This window comes from Balaenoptera musculus, chromosome 16 (assembly GCF_009873245.2).
Source record: "Balaenoptera musculus isolate JJ_BM4_2016_0621 chromosome 16, mBalMus1.pri.v3, whole genome shotgun sequence".
NCBI lineage: Eukaryota > Metazoa > Chordata > Mammalia > Artiodactyla > Balaenopteridae > Balaenoptera > Balaenoptera musculus.
In genome coordinates, this window is record NC_045800.1 from 16018125 (window position 1) to 16043888 (window position 25764).

At 42.6% G+C, this 25764-nt stretch overlaps 1 protein-coding gene across 22 annotated transcripts in view; it reads left to right on the plus strand.

Annotated features, from left to right (window-relative positions):
- Positions 1 to 25764, plus strand: part of ABLIM1 (actin binding LIM protein 1) — a 328315-nt gene that overhangs the window by 250147 nt on the left and 52404 nt on the right. For all 22 annotated transcript variants that reach the window (XM_036828267.1, XM_036828284.1, XM_036828271.1 and 19 more), the window contains one exon: positions 23301 to 23388. In XM_036828267.1, the coding sequence (XP_036684162.1) occupies positions 23301 to 23388 (88 nt within the window). The remainder of the gene's footprint in view (positions 1 to 23300; positions 23389 to 25764) is intronic.

Consider the following 25764-nt stretch of genomic DNA (forward strand, 5'->3'; position numbering starts at 1 on the left):
GCCCGGGATGCCCTGCCCTGTCCAAGTAGAGAACTTCTAAAAGTTTTCTTTACAAAGTGATGTGTGCTCATTTTAAATAAATATGAATAAACAAATAAGCACATGGTATAGAATCATACAAGGCAGAGGGCAGATGGTAACTCTGTCTGTACAGACTCTTTCTGTAAGGGGCCAGATAGTAAATATTTTCAGCTTCACGGACCATTACTGTCTCTGTCTTAGCTACTCAGTTCTTCTGTTGAAGGGCCGGAGTAGCCATGGACACCACCCAAACGAATGGACATGGCTGCGTTCCAATGAAGCTTTATTTACAAAAGCAGGGCTACAGTTTGCCAGCCCTGGTAGACATCCCCCTTTCCCTCCCCACCCTGCTCCCCAGAGGTGGGTGTTGTTCGGAGCCCCTGGCAGCCACAGAAGTGTTTACGTACATGGAGTTTAGGCACATGGATTCTGTCATACCGAATGTAGTTCTGTATCTTGCTTTTCTCCTGTTTCCAATGCACAGATAAACGTGGGAGGGTATATATCCTTTTTTTAGACAAATAGGACCACGTTGTGCCTATTGTTTTACAGTTTCCTTTCCTTCACTTGGCAATGACTCGGGGCCAGTGCTTATGGATTTAGGACTTTATTCCTAAAGGCCGCACAGTGGCCTCATTCTTTACCTTGCTCCAAGAAACCATAACAAATACAAGAGAATAACTATAGATGTAAATAATTACTGGCCGACAGTCAAAGATGATGCCTTGTTGTGTACAAAGGGGCAAGTTAATTCATGACTTTGCATGGCGATGAAGGTTTCCAAGCAAATTTTAGGGTTAACATCATGATTGATTATGAAGAGATTTCTGTGAAATCCTGAAAATGCCAAGTTTCGTGTAGTGCTGTGGAATATGGGTTGTGGTGAATGAGGTTAGACCCGCCCTGTGCCTGCCCTTCAATGTCTGTGCTTTTGGAGATGCCCTGTGTTCATTTCCTAGGGCTGCTGTAACAAAGGACCACACACTTGGTGGCTTAGAACAACAGAAATCTATTCACTCACAATCCTGGGCGCCAGACAACTGAAATCGAGGTGTCAGTAGGGTTGTGGGTTCCTTCTGGAGACTCTGACGGAGAACCCGTCCCATGTTCTCTCCTAGCTTCTGACGGCAGCTGGCAATCCTGAACATTCCTTGGCTTGTGGACGTATCACTCCAATCTTTGCCAGTCTTCCCGTGGCCTTCCTCTTTGTGTCTCTCGATCTGTTTCCCCTTCTCTTTTCTCGTAAGGACTTGTCATTGGATTTAGGGCCCACCCTAATCCAGGATGACCTCATCTCAAGATCCTTACCTTAATTACATCTGCAAAACCCCTGTACCTAGCAAGGTTACATTCTGAGGTTCCAGGTGGACATACCTTGAAGGAGCCACAATTCAACCCACTCCATGTCCTCTAAACATCAGTGTTCTTCCTGCCTAATTCTTGTCATAATCAGCAGCCCTGCTTTTTGAGGAGAACCCTGGCAGCCCCAGGAATGGCATCTGCTGAGAGTTATTTGCAAGTCTAAGATCAGTCTAAGGCCAGAACTGCAAGGCTTCTAGGAATTTTCTTGCCAAGTTCAGCAAAATAAGAGGCTAATGAGAAAAGTATTTGCATATCTGATACCTTAATTGAAAAGAAAGCAGGGCTTGCCTGGTGGCACAGTGGTTAAGAATCCGCCTGCCAATGCAAGGGACATGGGTACAAGCCCTGGTCCAGGAAGATCCCACATGCTGCGGAGCAGCGAAGCCTGTGCCACAACTAATGAGCCTGCGTGACACAACTACTGAAGCCTGTGCGCCTAGAGCCGGTGCTCCGCAACAAGAGAAGCCACTGCAATGAGAAGCCCTCGCACCACAACGAAGAGTAGCCCTCGCTCGCCACAACTAGAGAAAGCCCGTGCGCAGCAACAAAGACCCAACGCAGCCAAAAATAAATAAATAAAATAAATAAATTTATTTTAGAAAAAGAAAAGGAAGCAGAAGGAAAACTTTCTTTTGTAATCCCCAGGGGTTTTTAGTTCAGTTGGTGCCAGCTGAATGGTGGCCTTGCTCTGAACTTAACCAGCACTGATAGTTGAGTTTCGAAGTTTGACTCCAGCATGAGGCCTGGATTACCAACACCATCTATTTGTATAATTTTTCAGAGGAAAGTTGTATTCATGCAAAACTAAAGGATTGTGGCTGGGTATGTCACTTGTTTTTAATAGTTTGAGAAAACAGCTGTTATTTGTGTTGCACAAGGCATTTGGATGCAAAAAGGTTTTAAACGTTTCTAAAACTGAGAAATGAGGCCAGCCACTTTCCACTGGGAGACAGCACCTTTGGTCAAAAGCGGCAGAAACTCACCTCAATCCAGCTGTCTTAGTGTCCTAGGGCTGCCGTAACAAAGTACTACAAAGCGGGTAGCTTTAAAGCAGCAGAAATTTATTCTCTCACAGTTCTGGAGGCTAGAAGTCTACAGTCAAGGTGTTGGCATGGCCAGGCTCTCTCCGAGGCCTCTGTGAGGGCAGGAGGGGGGGTTCCTTTTGCCTGGTCCAGATTCTGGTAGCCCCAGGCATTCCTTGGCTCGTGGCAGCGTAACTCCAATCTCTGCCTCCTGTGACCTGGCATTCTAAGGGAGCCTGTCACCCTTTCCTCCTCTTATGAGGACACCAACCATCCTGGATTAAGAGCCAACCTAACTCTGGTCTGACCTCATCTTAACTAATTACATCTGCAACAACCCGGTTTCCAAGCAGGAGCACATTCTGAGGTGTTGAGAATTGGAATTGCAACAAACATATCTTCTTAGGGGACACAAGTCAACCCCTAACACCAACTGAAGCACAACAGGACTCACAGGACCAGGCCGCCACAGAGGGCCGGAGGGACTGAAGCCTGGGCCTCGGATGCTGTTTGTGTGCTCTGGGCTGTCGGCTTGTCTCTGCAGGTGTGTTCATGCTCACAAACCTACTCTCTCTGCTTGAAAAGGACGGAGCTACAGGGGCTCCGAGCAGCTCAACCTCAGTGGAAAAGGCTGCTCTCTCCCCTGCTCACATCAGGAAGTCCTGGGGAAGGTGCCATTGCCATGGTGTGGTCACCTTTCCAGCCTGGATCATTCTCTGTGGCCAGTGGTGGGTCGTGGAGACAGTGGCAGTTCCTGGGACTGGAGTTGGGGGAGGACGAGGCTCTCCCCAAAGCAGGGTGGCCTTAACTCGCTCACTGGGGGATCGTGAGCGTGGGGTTGCCTCAGCCGCACGTTACTTCTGAATGGCCCTGGTCTTGACTTGCTCTTAATGCGATCTCGTGCTTGGATTTGTTCTTTTACACCCGCTGCGCGTTCACCTGGACTAACCCATGTTCAGGTGCTGGGAGATATCCCCAGATGTGTTTTAGATTTTGCGTTTCTCTGAAAGGTGCATTTGCATTCAGGCAAAAAGCCCATGGAGACTCTTAATTGAATCTTTAATCCCTAAGGATGCCATGGTGGTAGCTATCAAGGACGGGTGCTTTGTGCCTCTTAGTTTTCAGACTAACGCTTTTAAATTTCTAAACAGGATCGCACTAGTGTAGAAACAGTTTTAAACTCTGCTCAATGGCCTGTGGGAAGCCCATTTCCTGTACTTTGAATGCCTTTTTGTATGTGTTTTTATGCACTCACTGCTGGAAAGGTACGGTTCTAGTTCAACTATAAAAATTAATTCAGGGGAATGATTGCATAAATTAACAAAACAGCTCAAAATTCAAAATGCCCATTTCATGTCTTAATTATGTTTACTTCTATCTAATATTGAAAAATAGCTTCTTATTCTCTGAGTCTACTGCGAGCAGCATAGAGCAAGCCACCTGAGATAACTAATCTGCAGATAGTCCAAGAAGAGATACCCATACAGCCTAGAGGCCAGACACAGTGATTCCCTGGGTACCATCATTTGAAGGACAGCATCGTTTGAAAACTTTTCAGGCTTGTGATGACATTTTCAAGAATCTCTCTGTCTTGGAAATTTGAAACATGACCCAAACTTAGCAGATATCAGTAGCCAACTAGACTCTGCTAGGGCACTAATCCTTGCCGTCTCTTTGGTAAAGGATATATTTCTTGGTAGCATTGAATCCATCACCTTTCTCAGAAAAATCAATTGCTTATGTCTACATACTCTGGACTAGACAGGAATGCTAAGAACCATTTAGCTGTTCTTTTGTTCCTGGTTGATGAGGGACGCCCTTTGCTGTCACCAGCCACCAGAATTCGTGAGGGACATTAAATTCACGTCAACTCCAGGCCCACTAGTGCTGCAGGCTGAGTTGGAGTTTTATTGGTGGTCGTTTACTGTAGGTTAGGAAGAGGTGAACTGAAGCAAGTCTACCCGGTGAAATTGCTGTGATGTGGTATAAGCTAGCTCGGGATAAATTGAGTGTGAAATCATTACTGTCGGATGTTGCCTGCCAGTGGCTTTGTGTGTGTGTGTGTGTGTATGATAATTATTTTTGCTTGATTTAAGAGGTGGTAGAATACTGGCTGTTACTGAAATAAAGCTAATTTCTTCCTGTTCTGAGCCATTATGTTGCATGGTTGGGACATTTGAAACACAGTTTTCTAAGATCGCTGCTTTTCTGCAATGAAGAACTAGTATTCTTCTTCTCTTTCTGTCCCCTCTGTGATTTTTGTTCTCTTAATTTATCCCATCTATCAGTTAAATGTATAAGGGGTAAGAAATAAGCTTTTAGCTGATCATTATATATGGAAATTATATAGAAAAGCAACTCGAGGTAAAGAAATGTCTGGTTTTCTGGGTTTGCTTTTGTGTGTTGGGGAAAGAGAGGGTGGATGGAGTGGTCCAGGTGGATATGTTCTTGGCTATGATGTGAGGGATAGGGAAAAAAGTCTTGAGTTTTGGTACATATAGTAATGAAAGGGAGATTCTGCTTACCTTTCTATTTTTTTTTTTAAATATCTTTATTGGAATATAATTGCTTTACAATGGTGTGTTAGTTTCTGCTTTATAACAAAGTGAATCAGTTATACATATACATATGTTCCCATATCTCTTCCCTCTTGCATCCCCCTCCCTCCCACCCTCCCTATCCCACCCCTCTAGGTGGTCAGAAAGCACCGAGCTGATCTCCCTGTGCTATGCGGCTGCTTCCCACTAGCTATCTATTTTACATTTCTAATCTCCATTTACAGGTCCATTTTCCGTGATGTCTTCTCTGACCCCATGAATCATCATTAACCACTGTCCCCTCCTCTTGATCCCAGGGTAGAGTCTTTCATTCAGTGAATGCTTATTGAGCACTTACTGTTTGCACAAACTGGGGATGCAGAAATGAACAAGGCTCCTGCCTAAAGGCTTTGACCTCATGCACACAGGCCTCTGGTCCCTAGAAAACACAGCTGGACATTACTATATACCAGGCACTCACGTGTGTGCATTACATTGGGTTGGAACACATTTCCTTTCTCCAGATCACGAAATCTGGCCTGCTTTATGCACAGGTGAAAACAGCAGTTTGTTCAGGCTCCTGCCTTTAATAGACTCATTATTTTTGGGATAAGTATCCCTCCCAGCAAGGTTTACAAATCTAAGTCATCTCATGCTCATCACGGCTGGCCTGCAGCAAGGAAGTGGGAGCAGCTTTCCTGTCCTAATTGGACAGAAGGCAGTTGACTTGTCTTGGATGGGGAGTGCCTGGACCAACCTTTCCAGGAAGATGCTAAAGAACATCAGTGCACCTGAGATAGTTTGTTGATAAGGAAGTGATGTCACCGTTTTCACACTGGAGAGAGTGGCAGAGGGACAGCTGTTTGGTCCCATAAGAAAAGGAGGCCTTTAAACTTGATGATATTGGAGAATATAGACAGTTGGTTTTTCTCTTGAGAGTTTGGGAGTGTTTTTTGCAGGTGACTTGTTTGTTTCATACTGAAAGAATTAGAATTACTCTTTCCCAGGAAATGTATTAGGAGCAAATTACAGGAAGTAGGACTATTCTAGAAAGAGGTGAGGGGGGATGAAAAAGAATTTTTAAAAGGAAAACATAGTTTAGAATAGAATAAAATCCTAACGTAAATTTACCAATATAGTTTGATTTCAAAAATTCATTCTGTCATTGCTCTACAGCATGATAGTTTTTCTCAGTACTATACTTACCTAACATATTTTGGGTCTACTAGTTTGAGGTATAATTCATTCTTTAAACAAGAATTTAGCATTTAATGCTTGTACTTGCTAGCTGATTGCATAATTATTGTTATAATATACAATTATAAAAGACACGGTCCCTGCCTTAATGGAACTTAAAAGTTAGTGGAAGTCCTAAAACACAGAAATATCTAGAAGCTCATGGCGCTATATGAATGGAATAAATGAATGCTATTTATTTAAGAGTGCAGATGAGGTGGGGTCATATCCAGGTGACGTTGATACGAAAAGATCCCTAGAGAAGGCAGCTTTTGACCCAATGCTTGGAGCATTGGTATTTTATTATATAAAGTAGACTATTTTTGCAAAATATACCTACTATGTGCTCAACACCTACAAGACTCTGGAAATATGAAAATGAATAAGACGGTGTCCTTTCTTCTGAGAAGTGAAAAGTCTAGTGGGAAAACCTGTTAAGTAACCAGCAGTTATAATTTATTGCATTAGATAAAGGGGTGTCTACTTCCATCAATGTTTAAAAAGTATATATTCGAGACCAGAAATAAATGCAAGTCGAAGGGAATGCCCGAATCTGGGGAGTTGGAGAAGGCTCACTCTAGAAGCTCTCAGCCTGGGCTGCGCCTGGGAATCACTAGGGGAGCTCGTTAAAGCTGCTGGTGCCCAAGCCCTTCCCCAGAGCTACTCCACCTCTCTTGAGGGGAACCTATGATTCTTTAAAGCGGGACAGGTAGATTGAGACCAGGTCGTGGAGGCTGCTGAATGCCGGGGTAGGAGGTTCAGCTTTTGTCAGCAGGTAATGGGATGACATTAAAGACGTTTTATCCAGAGAGGATTGTGATCCATGTGGTGTTTAACAAAAACTAACCTGCCATTTAAATGTCCTTAGCTCAGTAAAGGGCCTCTGGTCCAGTTGCTGAGTGGTGAGGAGGGAGGACTGACCAGCATTTCTTTGCAGAGTGGCTGCTTTGCCCAGGCAGCTGGGCTTTTCCTGTCTGTGTGCCTGCCTGCCTGTCTGTCTGTCGTCAGAGGAGCCGGCTGGCTTTGACTAAGTTCAGTAGACTTTGCTGAGGAGCACTTGGATGCCTTGACCTCAGAACTCAGGCCAGTCTGCTGCCCTGGGGCAAAGTGCAGGCTTGACCTCGGCTCAGGTCACAGGATCTAACACTTCAAAGGTTCCAGAGCTGTGTGACTGCGCAGAATCACTGGTCCATGTCTGTGACTCAGGCTGTCATCTGAGTCCCAGCATCTAGCCACGACAAGGTCACTGGCTTCCCTCTGACAGGACCCTCTGTCACCTGACATAACGGGTGGGAGGGGCAGCAGGTGTGGCTGGCAGGGTGCCTGCCCTCCTGGCCCGAACTCTCTGCTTATCCTGGCTCCAGCCCGGAGGCCTGCCCTTCCAGAGGAATCCAGAGGGTCGCTCACAGAGCAAGCCCCCACCCAGGCTGTAAAGACTGGAATGTGAATCATGTATCTCTTTCTTTGCAGGATACAGAAATGCTTTGGTCGTCATCCAAAGACATGAGCTTTGCTTTTAAATGGGTTCTGATTTGGGTATTGCCAAATGTGGGGTCCTGAATTCTTTCATACATCTCCCTCTCCATCTTAGAATTGACTTTGCGCTCTGTTTCTTCTTCCTGCTGACCATTAGCACTGATAGTGATGGCCAGAGCACCCCTCCCCGCTGCTCCTAGTGAAACGGTAGAGTCTGGGCTCTGCAGATTCTGGGCTGGAAGGCTTGGTTGTTTGTTAAGGGGGTAGAGTCCAGCCACAGTGGGAGAGGAAATCAGACAAGGTTGTTTTTAAAAGCAAGCTGTGTTTTTCTGACTGCTCTGGTATTGGTTCCCACCCTGAAGGCTCCTCTAACCCTGGGGAAGAAAAAATATTTTTAGTCTGATACGGGGCTGTAGGCAGCCCAGAGCTGAACCATCTGTAAAAGAGTTGATAACTCAGAGCCATGGTTTTAGTGGAAATAACTTGTAAGGATCACCCAAGACTCCAAAGCAAGGCAAGGGCTATGCCCAAGGCTCTGGGTTACCCAACTCTCATGAAGTCCTTTAAGAGTTATTTTAGAATAGAAATATCGAGGAAGGAAAAAGAATGGGTAGGATAGAGAAATGTTTGCAATTCCTGGAGAAGATAAAAATCATAGAAGTGGAATTTACTTTAGAGATAGCAACTTGATGAAGAAAAGCAGTTGACAAACTAGAATCTCACTGAACTGGGATGACATGTTTCCTGTACACTATATAACAAGCTTAAATATTTTTAATTTAAAAAAACCCTGCTTTCTGTATGTTTCCTACAAGTTACAAAGTCATTACTAAGATGATGAATACAGGGGACCTGCATGCTGTTTCCCATCCCGTCTCTCCCAGGCACACACTTGTGCCATTTGGCCGCCAGGACATGTGTATTGATCGTTGATTCCCTTGGAGCATCTGGCAGGGACGAGATGCTTTGGATTGCTGTTATTTGTGCATTCCTGACTCCAACATGCTCTTGAGTTGGAAAGGAGACCAGGAATGAGATCACGAGTAATAAGAAACCTTAAGTGTTTGCCCTTGAACAAGAGACAAAAATTATCCAGTTGGGATTAGATTTCAAGAATGTTGAACTTGAAGGCAAATATTTATCTCCTGGTGTTAAGAAAGGAAAATATGTAAAACCTTTAACCTTGACTGTAGGGTGGTGTCTGCATTTGAAAAACGGGTTGCATTAAACCGGAAGCATGATGAGTTTCTCCTTGTTCCTTCCCTGGAATTATGCAAATAGTTTTTAGCACATGCAGAGCAGCAGCTGACCTGGCGTTCTACTCAGTGTTCACCGTAATATCCCATTGGATTCTGAGAGTCTGTCCCTCTTGGGTCTAACTTCCTAAAGAGACCCCTTAAAAATCCCTTTCAGAGTGTAAGTATTTGGAAAGAAAATGGCCTAGAATAGCTGGTATTTTGCAACCTAGTTCATCCTCTCCCTGTGTCATAGTACTCAAGGTGAATTTACATGTAATTAACATTTCTTTTACCTACATAGCAATCTTGCAAACTAGGCAGAAGCAATACTTTTCTACCCTTTTAACATTATAGAATATACAAGTCTTTTCAGACAGTACATAGGATTGGGGGAAATAAGCAGTTGTGTCCCAATACATCCAAACATGCTGAAAGTTCAGTACAGCATTCAACCTAACAGATTTCTCAAACATCCACCTTTTATATTCCTGACGTTGCACCTACCGAAACTGGGGCAGCCTAATAACATGTCTAAAATGGGCCAAATGACACTCTCCTAATGAGACCCCAGGAACCAGGATCATTTTCTAGTCCACAATTTCAAATTATCACCCCAAGTGAGTTATTGTTGTGCAAGGGATAGTCTTCAAAGATCCCTTGGATCTTACCTGGGTAGTTAGCTGCTGTACTCCCTCATGAGAATTCATGGAAGAAGGAAAAAAAACAATGCTTATTATTTTTAAGCTGTCCAAGTTACCAAAGTAATTTCCAGTCTTTCTGACCCTTGACATGTACCAGGATGTAGGGGGAAGGGAGAATGGACTTAATCAAAAACCCTAGATTGAACACTAGCTCTGTAATTTAGAAGGCTTTTCTTAGTCCATAAATAGGCATAAGAGTAATAGGGTACCCCCGAAGCATTGGGTGGATTAAACGGGAAGGTGCTTCACAAACGTTCAACTGCAAAACAAATGCAAAAGATATTATTAACAATAAAAATAATGGATAAGAAGTGTTTAAGCTCAATCATGAGAGGATAAGTGAAATCTTTTAGTAGCCACTGAAGTCCTCAATCTTCCAATTCCAATTCTTTTTTGATCCTTGCCAGTGGGCCTCAGCCCTAACTGGAAGAAGCCACTTTTGAAGCTTCATGACAAAGACTTGTACAGAGTGATCCAGGGAGTGCCAACCGTTGCCTGCTGATTTTGAGCCTATATTGGAATTAAATATGAGGACTATTTGCATTTCATCCACGTCTCTCCATCAGTTCATCCGCGTCTCTCTAACAGAAAGACAAGGATGAAAGGAGAATTGGAAATTGCTCAGTGACACTCTGGAGATACTGGAATAATGGATACCTGATGGGATTAAAGTACAGAGCTTTTACTAAGAGGCCATTTTATTAAAAAAGAAAAAATCATTCACTTCACAGAGGTTAGAAATCACTTTGGGAATCTGTTTGGTAAAGCGCTGTTAATTTGATTCTTCTTATTTAATTCCTTCAAATTCCTCTCGGATTAAAATTGTAATAAAAGGCAAAAACCACTTTGGATAACCGTTTGGCAGCACTCAATCTGAACATAAATGTATGCAATGACCTTGACATATATTGTCTACTTTTATATATATGTACCACTGAAATGTGCATATAATTCACCAAAAGACATGGGCAGGAAGCTTCAGAGCAACACAGTTCAAAACAGCCAACATTTAAAAACTACCAAAATGTCCATCAAGAGTGGAATGGATAAATAAGATGTAGTATAATTACACAAAGGAATACTATGGAATCATGAGACGTGGTGAAGTACAAGTACACACAGAATCATGAATAATTCTCACGGTGTTGAGTAAGAGAGGCCAGACATATCTGCTTCCTATTATGTAAACTTCAAAGACAGGTAAAAGTTAGAAGTCAGCATAGTGATTAGAAATCAATGACTGGAAGAGGACATGAAGGGGCTTCTGGGTACAGATAATGTTCTCTTACTCGGTTTGGGTGCTAGCTACAAGTTGTGTTGCATTTATGACAATTCATTGAACTAGAAATTTATGACTTGTGCATTTTTTCCAGTGTATGTTCTACTTCAGTAAAGAAGTTTACTTAAAAGAAAAAAAAATTAAGGTGTACCTCTTTCCTACTCCAAAGAAAGGAAAAAAAAAAAGTGCATTCAGGACTTCCTGCCTACCTTGTAAGGGAGAACATTGTGATATAATATGTAAAACGCATGGCATTTTTTGTGACAAAGAAAAGAAAAAAAGCCAAATTGTAGAACAGACTGTAACAACAATTACCTTGGTCAGGGAATACCAAGTCTAGCTAACACTCAAGGAAATTCAACCTCAAATCCTTGAGTCCCTGGTTACCCTCTAAACTATGTTGTATTCCTTAATAACTTATCGGAAGAGACTAATGAGATGATGTTATCCATGCTACTTAATCAGTTCCTGGTTTCAAGGAAGTACATTTAATACCTATGAGACATGACATGACTTAATTGGATTTGAAAATGACAGGCAGGCTGGAGCTGCCAGGGCTGCTTTACAAGGATTTAGGATCACATTTTCCCATACCACGAAGACCACCTATGTCAAGAAATAACATTTGGGAGAGTTGTTTTTAAAGGACTTGGTGTTATTTCTAGTGGTTTTGGTTTTTTGTTTTGTTTTATAACATTTGATCATACCGTTTGAGTAGTTGGGTGTGGGAGGGATCGTGAAAGTAAAATTTTTGTTAAGGTCTTAAAACATCACCTAGTCTTCCTTGAGTCTTAGCAAACTGTAAAATGTGAAGACCTTAATAAATAAACCTTTATTTGTATTCTTTAAAAAAAAAAAAAGGAAGTTGAAAGATGATACTGTAAAGTCATAGGAAATACACCTTTTTAGGGCAGATCCCAGCAAGGGTCTCCCCTCGTGAACGGAGCTGCTGAGGGTAGGGAGGCTGGGGGACCTGGTGCTTCTGAGTACAGTCTGGAGTTGGACAGACTGGGATTTAGACCACAGTTCCATTCCTTGCTAACTGAGTAACCTTGGGTGATTTCTTGATGTCCCTAAGCTTTAATTTCCTCATCTGTTAAATGGACATAATACCCCTATCACAGGGTTGTAGGGAGAGTCAGATGGAATATGGTTTGTGAGGTGCTTAGCGTAGTATCTGGAAACAGGTAAATACTGAAATGACAGCTGGGGCACAGAAGTTCATCCTTTAGTTCTCTTTTGGCCATAATTGTGCAGGAAATGGTTGCTCAGCATCTGGAGATTTGGGGATAAGGGCTTCTGTTGGCCTGTTAATTTACCCGACATCTCTAGAGAACTTGCTCCATGGAAAGCAAGAGAGATCCTAGAGCTATGATGACACATGTGTGGCCCACGTCTTTAAAGGGATGTATAATCTAACGTGAACGAGAGGGAGCAAGCTCACCTGCACTTACTGGTACCAGATACTTACTTTGGTATGAACTGAACTTGCCTTTGGTTATTTAATTTTCATAACAATCCTATGTGACAGGTTTTCTTATACCAGTTTTTACAGTTGAAGAAATAAGTCCAGAAAAGTGCCCAAGACCACACCATTTGCAAGGTCAGAATGCAGACCCTGGGTTCTCTTGATTCCAAAGCCCATCTCTTTCTACTCCATGTTGGACAGTGGGATGGGGCAGACAGCCCAGGCATAATGTAACTGAAAGTGGGGTCCGGCTGCTCACTTCTCAAAAGCCAATAAAGAGGCCAGGTTGGTGGAAAGGCAAGTTTGTTTTATTTTGGATGCTGGCAACCGGGGAGGGTGGACGCCTGTCCAAAGGCCAACTCTTTGTCAAGCTCTGACAGTCATCTTGAAATTGGTCATCGGTGGTCAACCAGCATCATCTTGATTGTTTCAGGTACAGTTAATCTTCAGTTTCAGGTTCCGTTCGTTTCCATTTCTTTGAGGCCAATTCTCGGAATTGTGGCAGCTTATGCCATGGCTACAGCCTGGTCATCATGTAGTTCATTTCTTCCACCTGGCGGGGGTTTCAGTATCTGTAAGACAGCTCGCAGGATACGGCTCAGAATTTTGTCTATAGCCCTTAAGGAGGACCTAAAGGTCCTTGACTATGTTTAATGACTAAACTATTATTATTTGGTCTCCTTTGACTGTTTTCCTTTGTTTCTGCATTTTCTCACTTCTCTGATTAAACTTATTCTTTGGCTAAAGTTTTTCCACAGACAAAAGGCAGGCTGAGGACATGAGGGAGAGGGCAAGGACCATATCGTCCTTCTCCATTTCAATAACGTTAGAGGCAAAGTTAAATGTGTGGGACAGCCCAAGCCCAGAGCTGTGGGAGCACCAGAGGGGAGAGGTTAGTTTCAAATGCAGATATCCATGCATTTCAGATTTATGTTTTGCCTTCAGTGTAGTTATTTGCTCTGCCTTGAAATTTGGCAAACTATTCAAAATACATGTTAACAGAACTTCTCAATCATTTTGGCCATCTTTTTATATCATACAGGATATTTCTATTTATTTTTCTAGTTGCCTGAGATTTCTGAAACAAGAGAAGTATTGTATCCATGATGTGGTGATATCAGTACAAGAGAATCGAACTTGTGTCCGAAGACCTGGGATGTTTCCTAGTTCTGACACTTAGCTGTGTGACCTTGGTTTTGGTGCAGCAAGTCATTTGGCTTCTGAGCCTCGGTTTGATCACCATAAAACATGAAGGATGATGTCACCTGCTTCAAAAGTTCAGATAAAACTCCAATTAAATATTGTGCATGAAAGCACACAGCCAAAGAACCAGCCTGAGAGATTCCCAGTAGCGACACTAAGGTTAATGGCGTAGCCCAGGTTTTCGTTTCAGTGTCTCATGTGGTCCCCAGCAAGTTACTTAATCTCTCTGCAGCTCCATTTCTCTTGTTGTACAAGAGAATAGTGATTCCTCTGAAGAAAGAAATACTGATTAGATTAGCAAATTAGGCAATTATTTTCTAATCCCTTTGAAAATGTTCGAGTCTTTAGACAACTGCTAACAGTACAATATTGCACACATATATCTAGCTTTCTATATATGCAGGTATATTTTGTTCTGCAAAAAAAAAAAAAAAATCTTTATTTTTCAACAGCTTTCCAAAGGAATCTGGACCCCCCCCAAAAGGAATGAATGCATGCACGCCCTGATGTGTCCTTGTGAACAGTGCACAGGAAAGTTTCTCTTGTCTTCCAGTCAGGTCTTTCCCCCACTCCCTACTGTTTTCTTTCTTTTTGTTTTTTAATTGTCCTGTCTCTTTATTAAAGAATAGTTTATGTACCATAAAATACAGTTTATTTTTATTACATTTAAACAGTTGTGCAGCCATCACCACAATGCAGTTTTACAACTTTTCCATCACCTCATTTTGACTTTGCAGTCAACCCTGCTCCCAATCTTATTCCCATCCCCATTTCCAGCAACCACCAATCTACTTTGTATCTCTTTCCTGTTGCCTTTTCTAGAAATTTCATAGAAATGGAATCAATATGTAGTCTTTCGTGTCTGGCTTCTTTCACTTAACATCATGTTGTTGAGGGTCATCTATGTTGTATGTAGCAGCAGTTTGTTCCTTTTATTTAAAAGCAGTAGCTTTGCAGTATTGCATTATTTGAATGTTCCACATTTTGTTTATCTGTTCACTAGCTGAGAGTCATTTGGATTATTTCCAGTTTGGGGCTATTTTTGGAGAACACTGCTGTGAACTTTTGCGTATAAGTCTTTGAGTGGACATAAGTTACCATTTCTTTTAGTTCGAAACCTAGGAGTGGAAGTGTGCTGGGTTGCATGGTATATTTATGTTCAACTTTTTGAGAAACTGCTAAAGAGGTTTCCAAAGTAGCTATACCACTCTCCTATTGCCATATAAATTTTAGGATTGGCTTGTCAATGTACAAATAATCTGACTGGGATTTTGGTAAAGATTACACTAACTCTATTGATCAATTTAAAGAGACCAGTTAGGTCTTTCAGGAATGCACACATCTACAGATAATGTTTATCTAGCACTGTTAAACTGCAAAGACTGCTTAAAAGTTTTTGCACTTCCTTCCTTGGAAGGAGATGAGATAGCAGTAACCATCTGCCAAAAGCCAGTGTGCAGTTACACCGGGGTGTTGCAGCCTTTTTTATTCTTTTATATTTTGAGCTGGTCAGAGGGAACCAGAGCGCTGGAATGCCATTGCGTATTTCTCTCTGCACCGTTTTGTGCATCTTCTCTGGGGAAGACCAGCCGCCGCCCCTCCCCCTGATGTTTGGAGCAGGGGCCGCAGTTGGGGCTATATAGTCGGTGAGGTGGCAGGGCTGCAGGATGTTTGCTCTTCTCTGTGCAGACTAGCTGTGCACAGACTTGTGGGGAGCCCTGTGGGCTTTGTGCAAGCTGCCTGGGCAGGCTGATTTATTCACCTTTGCCCAGGATCCAAACTTTGGGCCAAGGCGCACCCTCATGACCCTGCCTAAACAGGATGCTGCATCAGGGAAAAAAAAGCCTCCCGGAACAGGGGAGTGGTAGCTTCGGGATCAAGCTGGTCCAGTTGCACTGGAAACCTCTCCCACTTCAAGGGAAAAAAACAACAAATGCAGAAAAGGCTGAGTCAGCCCTCACACCGCCTTTCTACAGGAGCAAAACGGGAACTAGCGTGATTCTGCCTCTCCCTCCCCACCCATGCACCTGCCACATCCTTGTTACTCCCTTTGGCTTCCTCATCTACTACTGTCAGGTTTCCCCAGTTCACAATGATCTGCATGGACTTAGGTCAGTGCTTACAAAATAAAACAAAAGAAGCTTATTTCTGGGCCCCACCCCAGGGCCATTGAACCCATGTTTAAAAGGCTCTTGGGTGTTGCTTATGTGCAGAAAAGTTAGAAAACCCCTGACCTAGGTCAACACACTAACCTCCAAGTGTTTGCATGTCCTGAGTCTGAAAGCACCATCAACCAGACCCATGTTTGCGGGAGTCTCAGGGACAGAAATGCAATTTGTTTATTCCTCTGGGTATTCTGAGCACCATCTCTGAATCAAGTTAGATTTTTAAAATGAGACTGCAAACCTAGACCTTGATAGTTTAACTTCCCCTGTGAGAATGATTTCATTCAACGACCTTTCAGTGCTACATACACCCTCAGTTTTTCTCAAGGGTCTGTGTAAGAAACAACTACTTGGACATTTCCAGCCATCGTCGAAATTAGTGTGGAAGTTGTTTTGCTGCTCCAGAACTGAGGTCTCCCTATGAGAATTCCTTTGGTGCTTTTTGGAGGCAGTTTACGCAAGAGGAGGCCTGGAGTCAGGTGACCTGGACTCACAACCCAGCTCTGCTTTTTGGAAGCATTGAGAGCTTTGGAGAATTTGTTCACTTTGAGCTTTCAGTTTTTGCTTGCAGAACAAGACTGTAAAATAGCACCTACCTCACAGGACTGTGTGAGAGCCATCACTCAGAGCCCTTGGTACCATGCCTGGAAAAGAGCAAGACCCTATTGAACCTCAGCCTGCAGTGACTGTTACTAACTTAGAATCAGGAAACCTTGCCTCTCTAGTGACAATTGTATGTGACCATTTTTTTTCACACAGTGAGACTTTCGTGGCCCATTTTCCCTTTTGTCCTCATCTACTGAGAAGCTCAGATCCCAACAAATATGTTTGCCTGAGTGTGGAGCCTTTTGATTTTTTTTTCCTCTAAGGTTTTTGTTCCATTGTTTTCAGGTCACAGCCTTCTCTGATAAGCATCTGGAAGTCTTTTTTGGAAGGAGGCGTGGCATAAGCTATAAATTGCTGAAGGCTGACCTCAAGGGCCATGTTTCATATCTCCTGCGCAGTATCAGGAGTAAAGCACTCCAAGAGAAAAGGGGTAAAGAGAAACTGAAAAGGGCAGTTAACCATTCCGGAGCTAAGCAGATTATCTGTCCAAGGACGGGGTCTATAATTACAGTTCTGTTTTCTACTCCCAGTGGCCTGTTACATTGGCACAGGGCTTAGGGCGTCAGAACTCCTCCTGGCTGTCAGACATTATGGAGTCTTTGGTTAAATTCCATTCCCTGCCATCAAGAATGTCCTTTCTCTACCAAGATTACTTTTCTGTTAACACTGCCATGTGAGCTTGTAGAGGGACGGGATTTCACACAGAATCATAGAATTTTACAGCAGGATGGGACTTGAAATTGTCTAGTCCAGCCCTTCACTTTTTACAGAGGAGGGTCCTGGGCCTTGGAGAGGGTAAGTAGTGACATAATTGAGGTCCCATGAGTAAGAAATAAAGAAATAATACCCCAGTCTCCTGATTCTGAATCTTGTAACCCTTTCCCTGCACCCCGTGTCCACAAGGAGTTCAGGGCTCCTTTCTCCTGCTTTATAGCAGGTGGTATTTCCCCAGATGGTATTCTCGCCTGTATGATAAAGTTTATACTTCAAGTTAGAGATTAACTAAATAGGAATAATAACCACAGAAGTGTGACTTAATCAGCACCATTAAAGGCAAGTGATTTTTAGCACTTTGAATGTGTATGCAGGTGCTTTTATAAAACTCAACTAAATAAACTAATCGTTTATGGTCTATAGAGTTTAATGCCAGCCAGAATGTGGACTTTTTAACGTGTGCATTTTGAATATGTGAAAATAAGTAAGGTTGTAATTTTTTAAATAGCAGCGTACAAAGATGGACGGGAGATGGTAATGACAGGGCTGTAGTGAGCCCCAGAGGTACATCTGGCCTCTCGGGCTGAGGCAGAGCTGGTGTTCCAGGGTGTGGGCCTGGGGACAGGTACCCGGTAACCACTGCTTACGAAGTCACCTGTCACAACAAAGCCCACGGTGCTTCAAAAGTTTGCAGTCAGGGGACTTCCCTGGTGGCGCAGTAGATAAGAATCTGCCTGTCAATGCAGGGGACAAGGGTTCGATCCCTGGTCTGGGAAGATCCCACATGCCACAGAGCAACTAAGCCCATGCGCCACAACTGCTGAGCCTGTGCTCTAGAGCCCACGAGCCACAACTATTGAAGTTAGTTGGCCTCGCGCCTAGAGCCCATGCTCTGCAACAAAGAGAAGCCACCACAATGAGAAGCCCGCACACCGCAACAAAGAGTAGCCCCCCACTTGCTGCAACTAGAGAAAGCCCGCGTGCAGCAACGAAGACCCAAAGCAGCCAAAAATAAATAAAATTAAATCTTTAAAAAAAAAAAAATGTTTGTAATCAATAGCCTCCTCTCCACAGTGAATTGTGTGTTCCTCATCTGTTCGTAGATGGACGCTGTTTAGTCTCATTTTGCTCATGATCTGAAATACTTTTCCTTCTTCTAAAAATGACTCTAATTTAAATGCTTTGGATTCAGCTACATCCAGTTTTTTTGGTTAGTTTGCATATAACCCCGTCTGTGTTCAGCTCTGTTACCTTTGCTGACCCTGTGCACAGGGCTTGTCTGTGAACCATCACGGGTGCCGGTGTTAAGAAGAAGTGAAACAGAGACGGGGTGGCTCACACATGCAAAGGAGGGGCTCCCCTATCCTGAGCGCATGGCCCTGTGCCCCCCGCCCCCCAGGCCTGCACTGCTGCACAAACAGGAAGACTTTTAAACGGCTGTGCAACTGTCCTTTGATTCTGGCTCACTGTATCTCTTGACATGTTCAGCATCATGGGATGAGGCAAGTGCACGGGTCAAGACCGATGCCCCTGGCGTTATGCTGGCGCTGTTTCTCAGCAGTGGTTTTGCTCATGACTTACAGAGCAGAGCCCTGCCACAGGAGCGCTTGACAAATCTTCCGTCCATCTTGTATGACAGCTCGTGTAACACAGTTACTCTCCTTTGCCTGTCCTTGGGAAAGGGCGGCAGCATCCAGAGAGCCTTTTGTCATCATCCCAAACCGCGCTAACAAGCCTTTCTGTGGATGGCCCTAGAACCATCTCTGTGCAAAGGATTATTATGTTGTTATTCCTACTATTGTACGCAGTACATCACAACATTTTCGAAATGTCATTTGATCATTCACCCTAGCATCCCTGTGAGGTAGGTGCAGCGCTGGGGTACTGTATGGGTATTAATTATGGTACTAGTTAGGAACATGTGCTCTAGAGCCAGACTACCTGGGTTTGCAGCCTGGCCCTACCACTTTCTAGCTGTGTGACCAGGAACAAGTTTACTAAATCTCTCCAAGTCTCAGCTTCCTCATCTATAAACTAGGGAATAATAACCTTAGGAGGTTATTGTGAAACAAATGACTGAATGTTTATGAAGTATGTAGAACAGTGACTGACACAGAATAATCGTAAAAATGTCCACTTTTATTGTTATTGTCACCATCAACTTCATCATCTCTACTTTGCAGTAGAGTTTCCAAGAGTTTGTGATTTGCCCAAGATCACATTGGGTGTTATGACTCCAAGAGACAATGGACTTTTTTCTTCTTAGTCTTTATTTCCTTATTACACAGTAACATAAAAATGAATTCTTGTAAAAGATCAAAGCAATACAGAAACATATAAAGGAAATTGTTAGGTTCCCACCCTGCTCCTTCCTCTTTCCCCACAAGGAATCACAGAAGACTAACTGGTGTGCATTCTCCCTACCTTCTCTCCATGCAGGACACACATATAAAATCAATATACATATATATATATATATGTGTGTCCTCTCCAGAATAAATAATAGTAACAGTGCCTGACTTATAGGACTGGATGTTGGGGGGCAGAGGGTGAGGGCAGGCAATATACTAGCCCTCTCATCAGCTCCATGAGTTAAGTGCTATTATTCTACCCATTTTACAGCTGTGGAAGTAAAGGTTAGGGAGATTGTCACCTTTACAGGACCACATAGTGCTGAAACTGGATTTGAATCCAGTCAGACTTAGCCCAGTATCTCCACACTTTTGACTACTACTATATGTGGCCATATCACAGGCATTATTTTTCCACTTGATTTTTTTCTCTTAGTAGTATTTGTTTGAACTCTTTCCATATAAATACATATACGTTTACTTCTTTCTTTTAATGGCTACATGAGTCAATATTTTATTTCACTACTTTCTTATTTAGGTTGCTTCTGTTTCCTTGTTCTTTGCTGTTATAAATGATTCAAAACTGAATACCCTTAATACATACACTTTTGGGCACATGTGTGAGAATTTCTGTAGAATGGCTTTTACAAGTGGAATTGTTCATCAGGGAGTAATATGTACGTACACATTAAATTTCAATAAATATTGCTTTCCAAAAAGAATTTTGCTCACCAACAGTGTGTGAGAATGCCTGTTTCCTCACATTAGCCTTCTTCTTATCTTTGCCAATTTGTTGAAGAAAAACACTCTTTTTCTAAATTGTGCTTCCCTGATTCCTGGTGGGGTTGAGCTAATTATTTGGGGGGTTATCTACCTTTCCTCTGGAAATTGCCTTTTGCCCATATTGCCATTTAGTTTTTCATTGTAGATGCTCTTTATAAATTCTGGGTAATAATCTTTTCTCTGAAATGCATGACAGATATTTGATCCCTGTCTGTAACTTTGTTTTATGTCTAGAGATTGTGTGTGCATGTGTGCAGGCACACGTACACAGTCAATACTTACCTTTATTGTTTCTAGGCTTTGCCTTGCTTAGGAAAGCCTTCCCAAGTTTGTTAAAACAGTCTCCTTCATATTCTTCTAATATTTCTATGATTTTGTTTCAACTTTTAACTTTGTACCTCTCTAGAATTTGTTTTTGTGTAGGTTGTGAGTTAGGAATCTAGATTTAACTTTTTCTAAGTGAAAAACTCATTGTTCTCACCGTTAACTGAATAACCCATTTCTTTCAACTCATTTGAAACACCACCTTTATCATAATTTTCTTGTTGTATCTATGGCTGGGCACCTGGTTCCTCTCTTCTGTCCCACTGATTTATCTTCTTTTTTTTTTTTTTTTTCTAATCTGGTGGCCTTTTATTGATACAGTATCTTAAAACCTTTGTAGTCTTCTTTCTTTTCTCTTCTCTTTTTTTTCTTTTTACAGGATTAATTTTTAACCACCTGTTTTTCCTCACACAGAAAATGCTCTTTACTAAGATTTCAAAGACATAGAGATACAGTTTAAAGGTTTTAACAACTTCATTTAAACAAAATATACGTTGCTATGTGGTTACCAGTGGGCAGGTATGAGGATTAACTGCGACCTTTGTGAAGCCCAGTGGGGAGCTTGCAAAAGAAGTTCTCCTAGTGTCTTTTCTTGAAATAGCCCACCCCACTGATTTATCTTCTATCCCTGCACCAATATTAGAACACTTTAATTATTTTAACCTTAGAATAACTTTTTATTTGGGAAGGGAAAAACCCCTTTCACTGCCGCTCTCTTTTCCAAAGCAGTTTTTATATTTTTGTGCAATTTTTCTTCCATGTGAACTTTTAAAATCAGCTTGTCAAGTTCTATAAAAGAAACTCCTGTGTGTATTTTGACTGAGAATATATTGCATTAATAGGTTCATTTTGGATAATTTGGCATCTTTACTATATTTAGTTTTCCCATCCGCAAGTACCATATGTCTCTATTTAAGTCTTTCATGCCCGTCAGTTAAGATCCTTATGTAGATCTTTCATCGAAGGGTTTATTTGTTGCTATATTACAAATAGGGACCTGTTTTCCCATCACCTGGACTTAATTTGTATTACTAGTGAATAGGAAAACTATTGGTTTTTATATATTAATTTTTTATCTAGCTACTTAACTGAACTCTTTTCTTAGTGACCTTTATACTGATTTCTTTTTCTTGATCTATCACATAGGTTAGGACTAAAACCATAAAGAAAAACGCTGGTGAAAGTATACATCTCTGCCTTGTTCTTATCTTTAATTAGAATGCTTCTAATATTGCACCACTAAATATGGTAGATACACTTTATCAGCTTGAAGAAATTTCTTTCTATTTCTAGCTTACTGAGGGCGTGTGCTTTTCACTGCAGACTACACCAGATTCCCATCAAGGGGCCTTAATTCTGTCCCCTACATTTTCCTTGAGAATTCAGAGATTGTCCAAATGCCTGGGACCTCTCAGCATTGATATCCCAGCTGACCCAACACAGTTTAGAACTGAGTAATATTTTCTCTTCCTCCTTTCACTCACATTGGACCCTGGATGGCCGAAGAGAAAGGGCTACTTTGTGTGAACATTTCCTATACTCCCCTCACATGCCCCCCCCCCCATCCTACACCCCCCACCACCACCCCCCTGCCGAAAAAATAAATAAGTAATGCTGTGTGGATAAGAGCAAAATTCCACTTCTGGAATTTTCTGGCAGGCACCACTGAAAAGATTTCATTCCTGGCTTCTACTTGTAAATAACTTCCATTTTTTTTCCACTGGGTTATCTTGAGTAGCTGACCACCATCTCACACTCTAGTAGCTAATTGGTTTCATAGTTTCTACAGGAGGGTGTGAGAAAGGAATCACTACCTGACCTCTGATTTCCTGTTGAGATTTCACGCAGGCACAGGGTGAAGCCACTTTTAACTCTGGGCTCTCAGCAGTGCCTTGTGCACAGTTAATGCAAAAGAAATGTTTTTATGGTCGATTGATGAAATGATTTAATTGCAGAGTACATATGATAATTTTTGGGTGGCGAGACTTTTTGCTAAGATGTGGACGAAAGGATTTTGCTTTGTCGGGCATGCATTTGGAGCATGACTCTAATGGGACTTGGCACCTGTCTACAGATTTGTCCCTGTGTCCAGTGACATTTTGCTTTGGGGAAGTCAACACCCACTGTGGTGGCATCTGTCATATTTAAGAATGTGAAATGCTCAGGAATAATGCAGAGCCACCTCAGTAACATGCCTTCTTCAGAAAACAATTAAAATGAGACTTTGGCAAAAGATTGTTATAAGCAGCAGAGAAGAGAGTTGGGGCTCCTTCCAAGATAAAAAGCAGCGGATGATGTTTTTACTATGGTTTTTCTCATCTTGATGTAAGCTGGGTAGATTATATTATTTTCAGACTGTTTAGCTAGGAAAGCAAGAACCTGCTAAATAGGATCCTTTCTTTTTATTGCTTTAGTACAAACCAACACTGGCCTCCAACATCAATTTGGATGTTAATGTTTTTGAGGTGGGCTTGTTTGGGAAATGGAGTTGGCTCATCTCAGGCACATGCTGTATAACTGGCAACCATCCAGGAGAGCCCAAGCTGAGAGACAACTGGATGCCAGAAACCCCAAGAGGCAAGGCAACCTCACATGGCAGGCACAAGTAGCTGGTCTTTGAGCCCCTCCCAGATCCAGTGGGATCAGCTTCAGCTTCAGCTTCTAGGGCTGTTGGTATAGGAAGTTTGGTCAATTGGACAATTATTTTTCCTGCCTTAGCTTCTTCTCTTTTCCTCCAGATTCCCACATCCAGAAAAGAGGCTGGGAGCAGTGACCAGTAATAGACTAAAATATTTCCTACCTCTTCTCTTGCAGGCAGGTGACAAACATTACCACCCTAGCTGTGCACGATGCAGCAGATGCAACCAGATGTTCACAGAAGGAGAGGAAATGTATCTTCAAGGTAAGGTGGACTCAAGAATCCAGTTAAGTTCTCCCCACCTGGGGAAAGAAAACCTTGCTATGTTTGTTTTTAGAGAAGGAGGCATTTCGTTAGCTGCAGGGCTACAATGTAGCCAAATGTTACCTCATCAGTTAGTATTAATCAGCCAAGCAATTGACATCCTGGCAGTGAGCCCCTGAGACTGTTAACAGAGCCGGTGTGTTGCTTCTGGATGAATGAATTGGACTTGATGTTTGCTGCTATGGAGGTTAGGCAAGAGTGAAAATCAGCTCCCCCTCCTCCCACCCCTCCTCCCACCCAGCCCCCAGGAATATGCTTGGGAAACAAAAGATCAAAAGAGGAAAAGCATTTCTAGAAATGTTACACATTGGATGGCTACTTTGTCTCTTCTCACTTCACTGTCCTGGGGGAAGAAGGATTTTGGGGGGCCTCCCAGGCTGCTCTTATCCAGGCTTTCAGGAAGAAGAAAATCTCATATTTGGTGGATTGCATCACAGATGTACTTCATCCCATCCCAAAGAGGACATAGCTGTCATAGTGTAAGAGAGAGGGACAGAGAGTGAGAGAACACACCCAAAGTCCCTGACAGAGAAATTGAGAAGTTTCTGGTGCCAAGGAAGGGCTCATTACCAGAGGGCCATTCAATTTTTTTTTTTTAATGAAAATAATTCTGAGAAATTTTCCCAGTATACAGCTATGATTAGCTTTTGTCTCCTCTAAAATTCTGAAGCTTCTCAGAGAGCTTTAGGGGAGGATTCTCCTCCAGTCAAACAGCACCATCGTGCAAGCATTTTACTATTTTTAGTGGGAAAAAGAGTCATTAAATAGACAAGGGCTTATCAGTAAAATTAGCAAGAACCACAAGAGCTGTTGCTTATTCAGTTTCGCTAATTACTGGGTCTCATCGGCCTTTACATGTCAGTTCTTCATCTCTCTCTGCATGTAACACTATGTGTAGTTTTAATGAATGGTTTGCTTTGCTCTCAATTTTTGTTTTTATGCAACTAAGAAAAGTCTCTGGAAACGATTCTTGAGTATTAGAGCAAAGCTTTGGCTACTCTCCCCTTAAAAATGCTAGCTAGATGAGAAATTGACAACCCAAACATCCTTTTAGCTTTAGAAGGATCTCTCTGAAAAATTTTGATTAAAAATCTCACTGAATTTTAAAGGGCCCAATAAGGGCAAGTGAGAGGCACCAAATCCGTGGTCTCACGTGTGCTTTATATGACGCATTTCCCCTGAGGACAGGCTGTGAATCCATGAAAGCAATAGGCAGGTGTCGGTTTATATTTTCAGCATGGAGCAGATTTATTCTTCAGTTGGTCTCCAGGCTCTGTTTTTTGTTTTTTTTTTTTTTTTATAAATTTATTTATTTATTTTTGGCTGCATTGGGTCTTCGTTGCTGCGCACGGGCTTTCTCTAGTTGTGGCACGCAGCTCAGTAGTTGTGGCGCACGGGCTTAGTTGCTCCGCGACATGTGGGATCTTCCTGGACCAGGGCTCGAACCCGTGTGCCCTGCATTGGCAGGCGGATTCTTAACCACTGCGCCACCAGGGAAGCCCCAGGCTCTGTTTTAGATCTGAGTGTGTCAATTACAGCACTCACAATCAAAGTCCCAAGAGTGCATGTCACCCCTGTGTCTGCTGAGAACCGAGACTCAGGGTTCTGTCTGGGTGCAGCTCTGCACGTTCACATGGTTCTGGAAGCTGAATAGAGAGGGTGATTTCAGGCTGTGCATGAGTGCAGCACATTCATACTACAAATAAACAACTCTGTTAGTTTGGGCTACATTCAGAATTTGGGGATTGTTGTAAATCTCTCCTGGAGTTGGGCTTCTGTGTTCTTTGCCTGCCCTCTTGGCATATCCTTGAAGAATGAGCAGTTTCATCTTCCCCAGCATCAGATGTTCTCTCTGGCTCACATTCCCCATGTGTCTGACCTCTGGAGAACAGTGTGACACCATGTGCACACCCGGGATTCTGAGCCAGGACGCCCGCTCAGTAGAACCTCCACAGCGCACGCAGCTCCTGGACCCGGCCCTGATCCCCGGCCCTTGGCTCTCCATATTAAGACGATTTCCTGTGCTTCGTAGCCAGCCTCAGAGTAAATGCTAGTGCTGAATGGACTATGTGCCTGCCTGGTTTTGGTTTGTTTGTTTTTTTTTTTTTTTTTGGCCCTGGGTTAAGCAAGATAGAAATTACTGCTAAATAGGGATTAAAGTATTATTCTGATATAAAATGTATTTTCCCTGTCATTAATTTAATAGTATTTTAGTTCAGTGGTGTAAAATAATTCGAGAGTTATTTTAATTTGATACTTTTCAAGTACACACAGATTGCTGCTTGAAGAGAGAAAGATTTCAACAATGAAATGTAG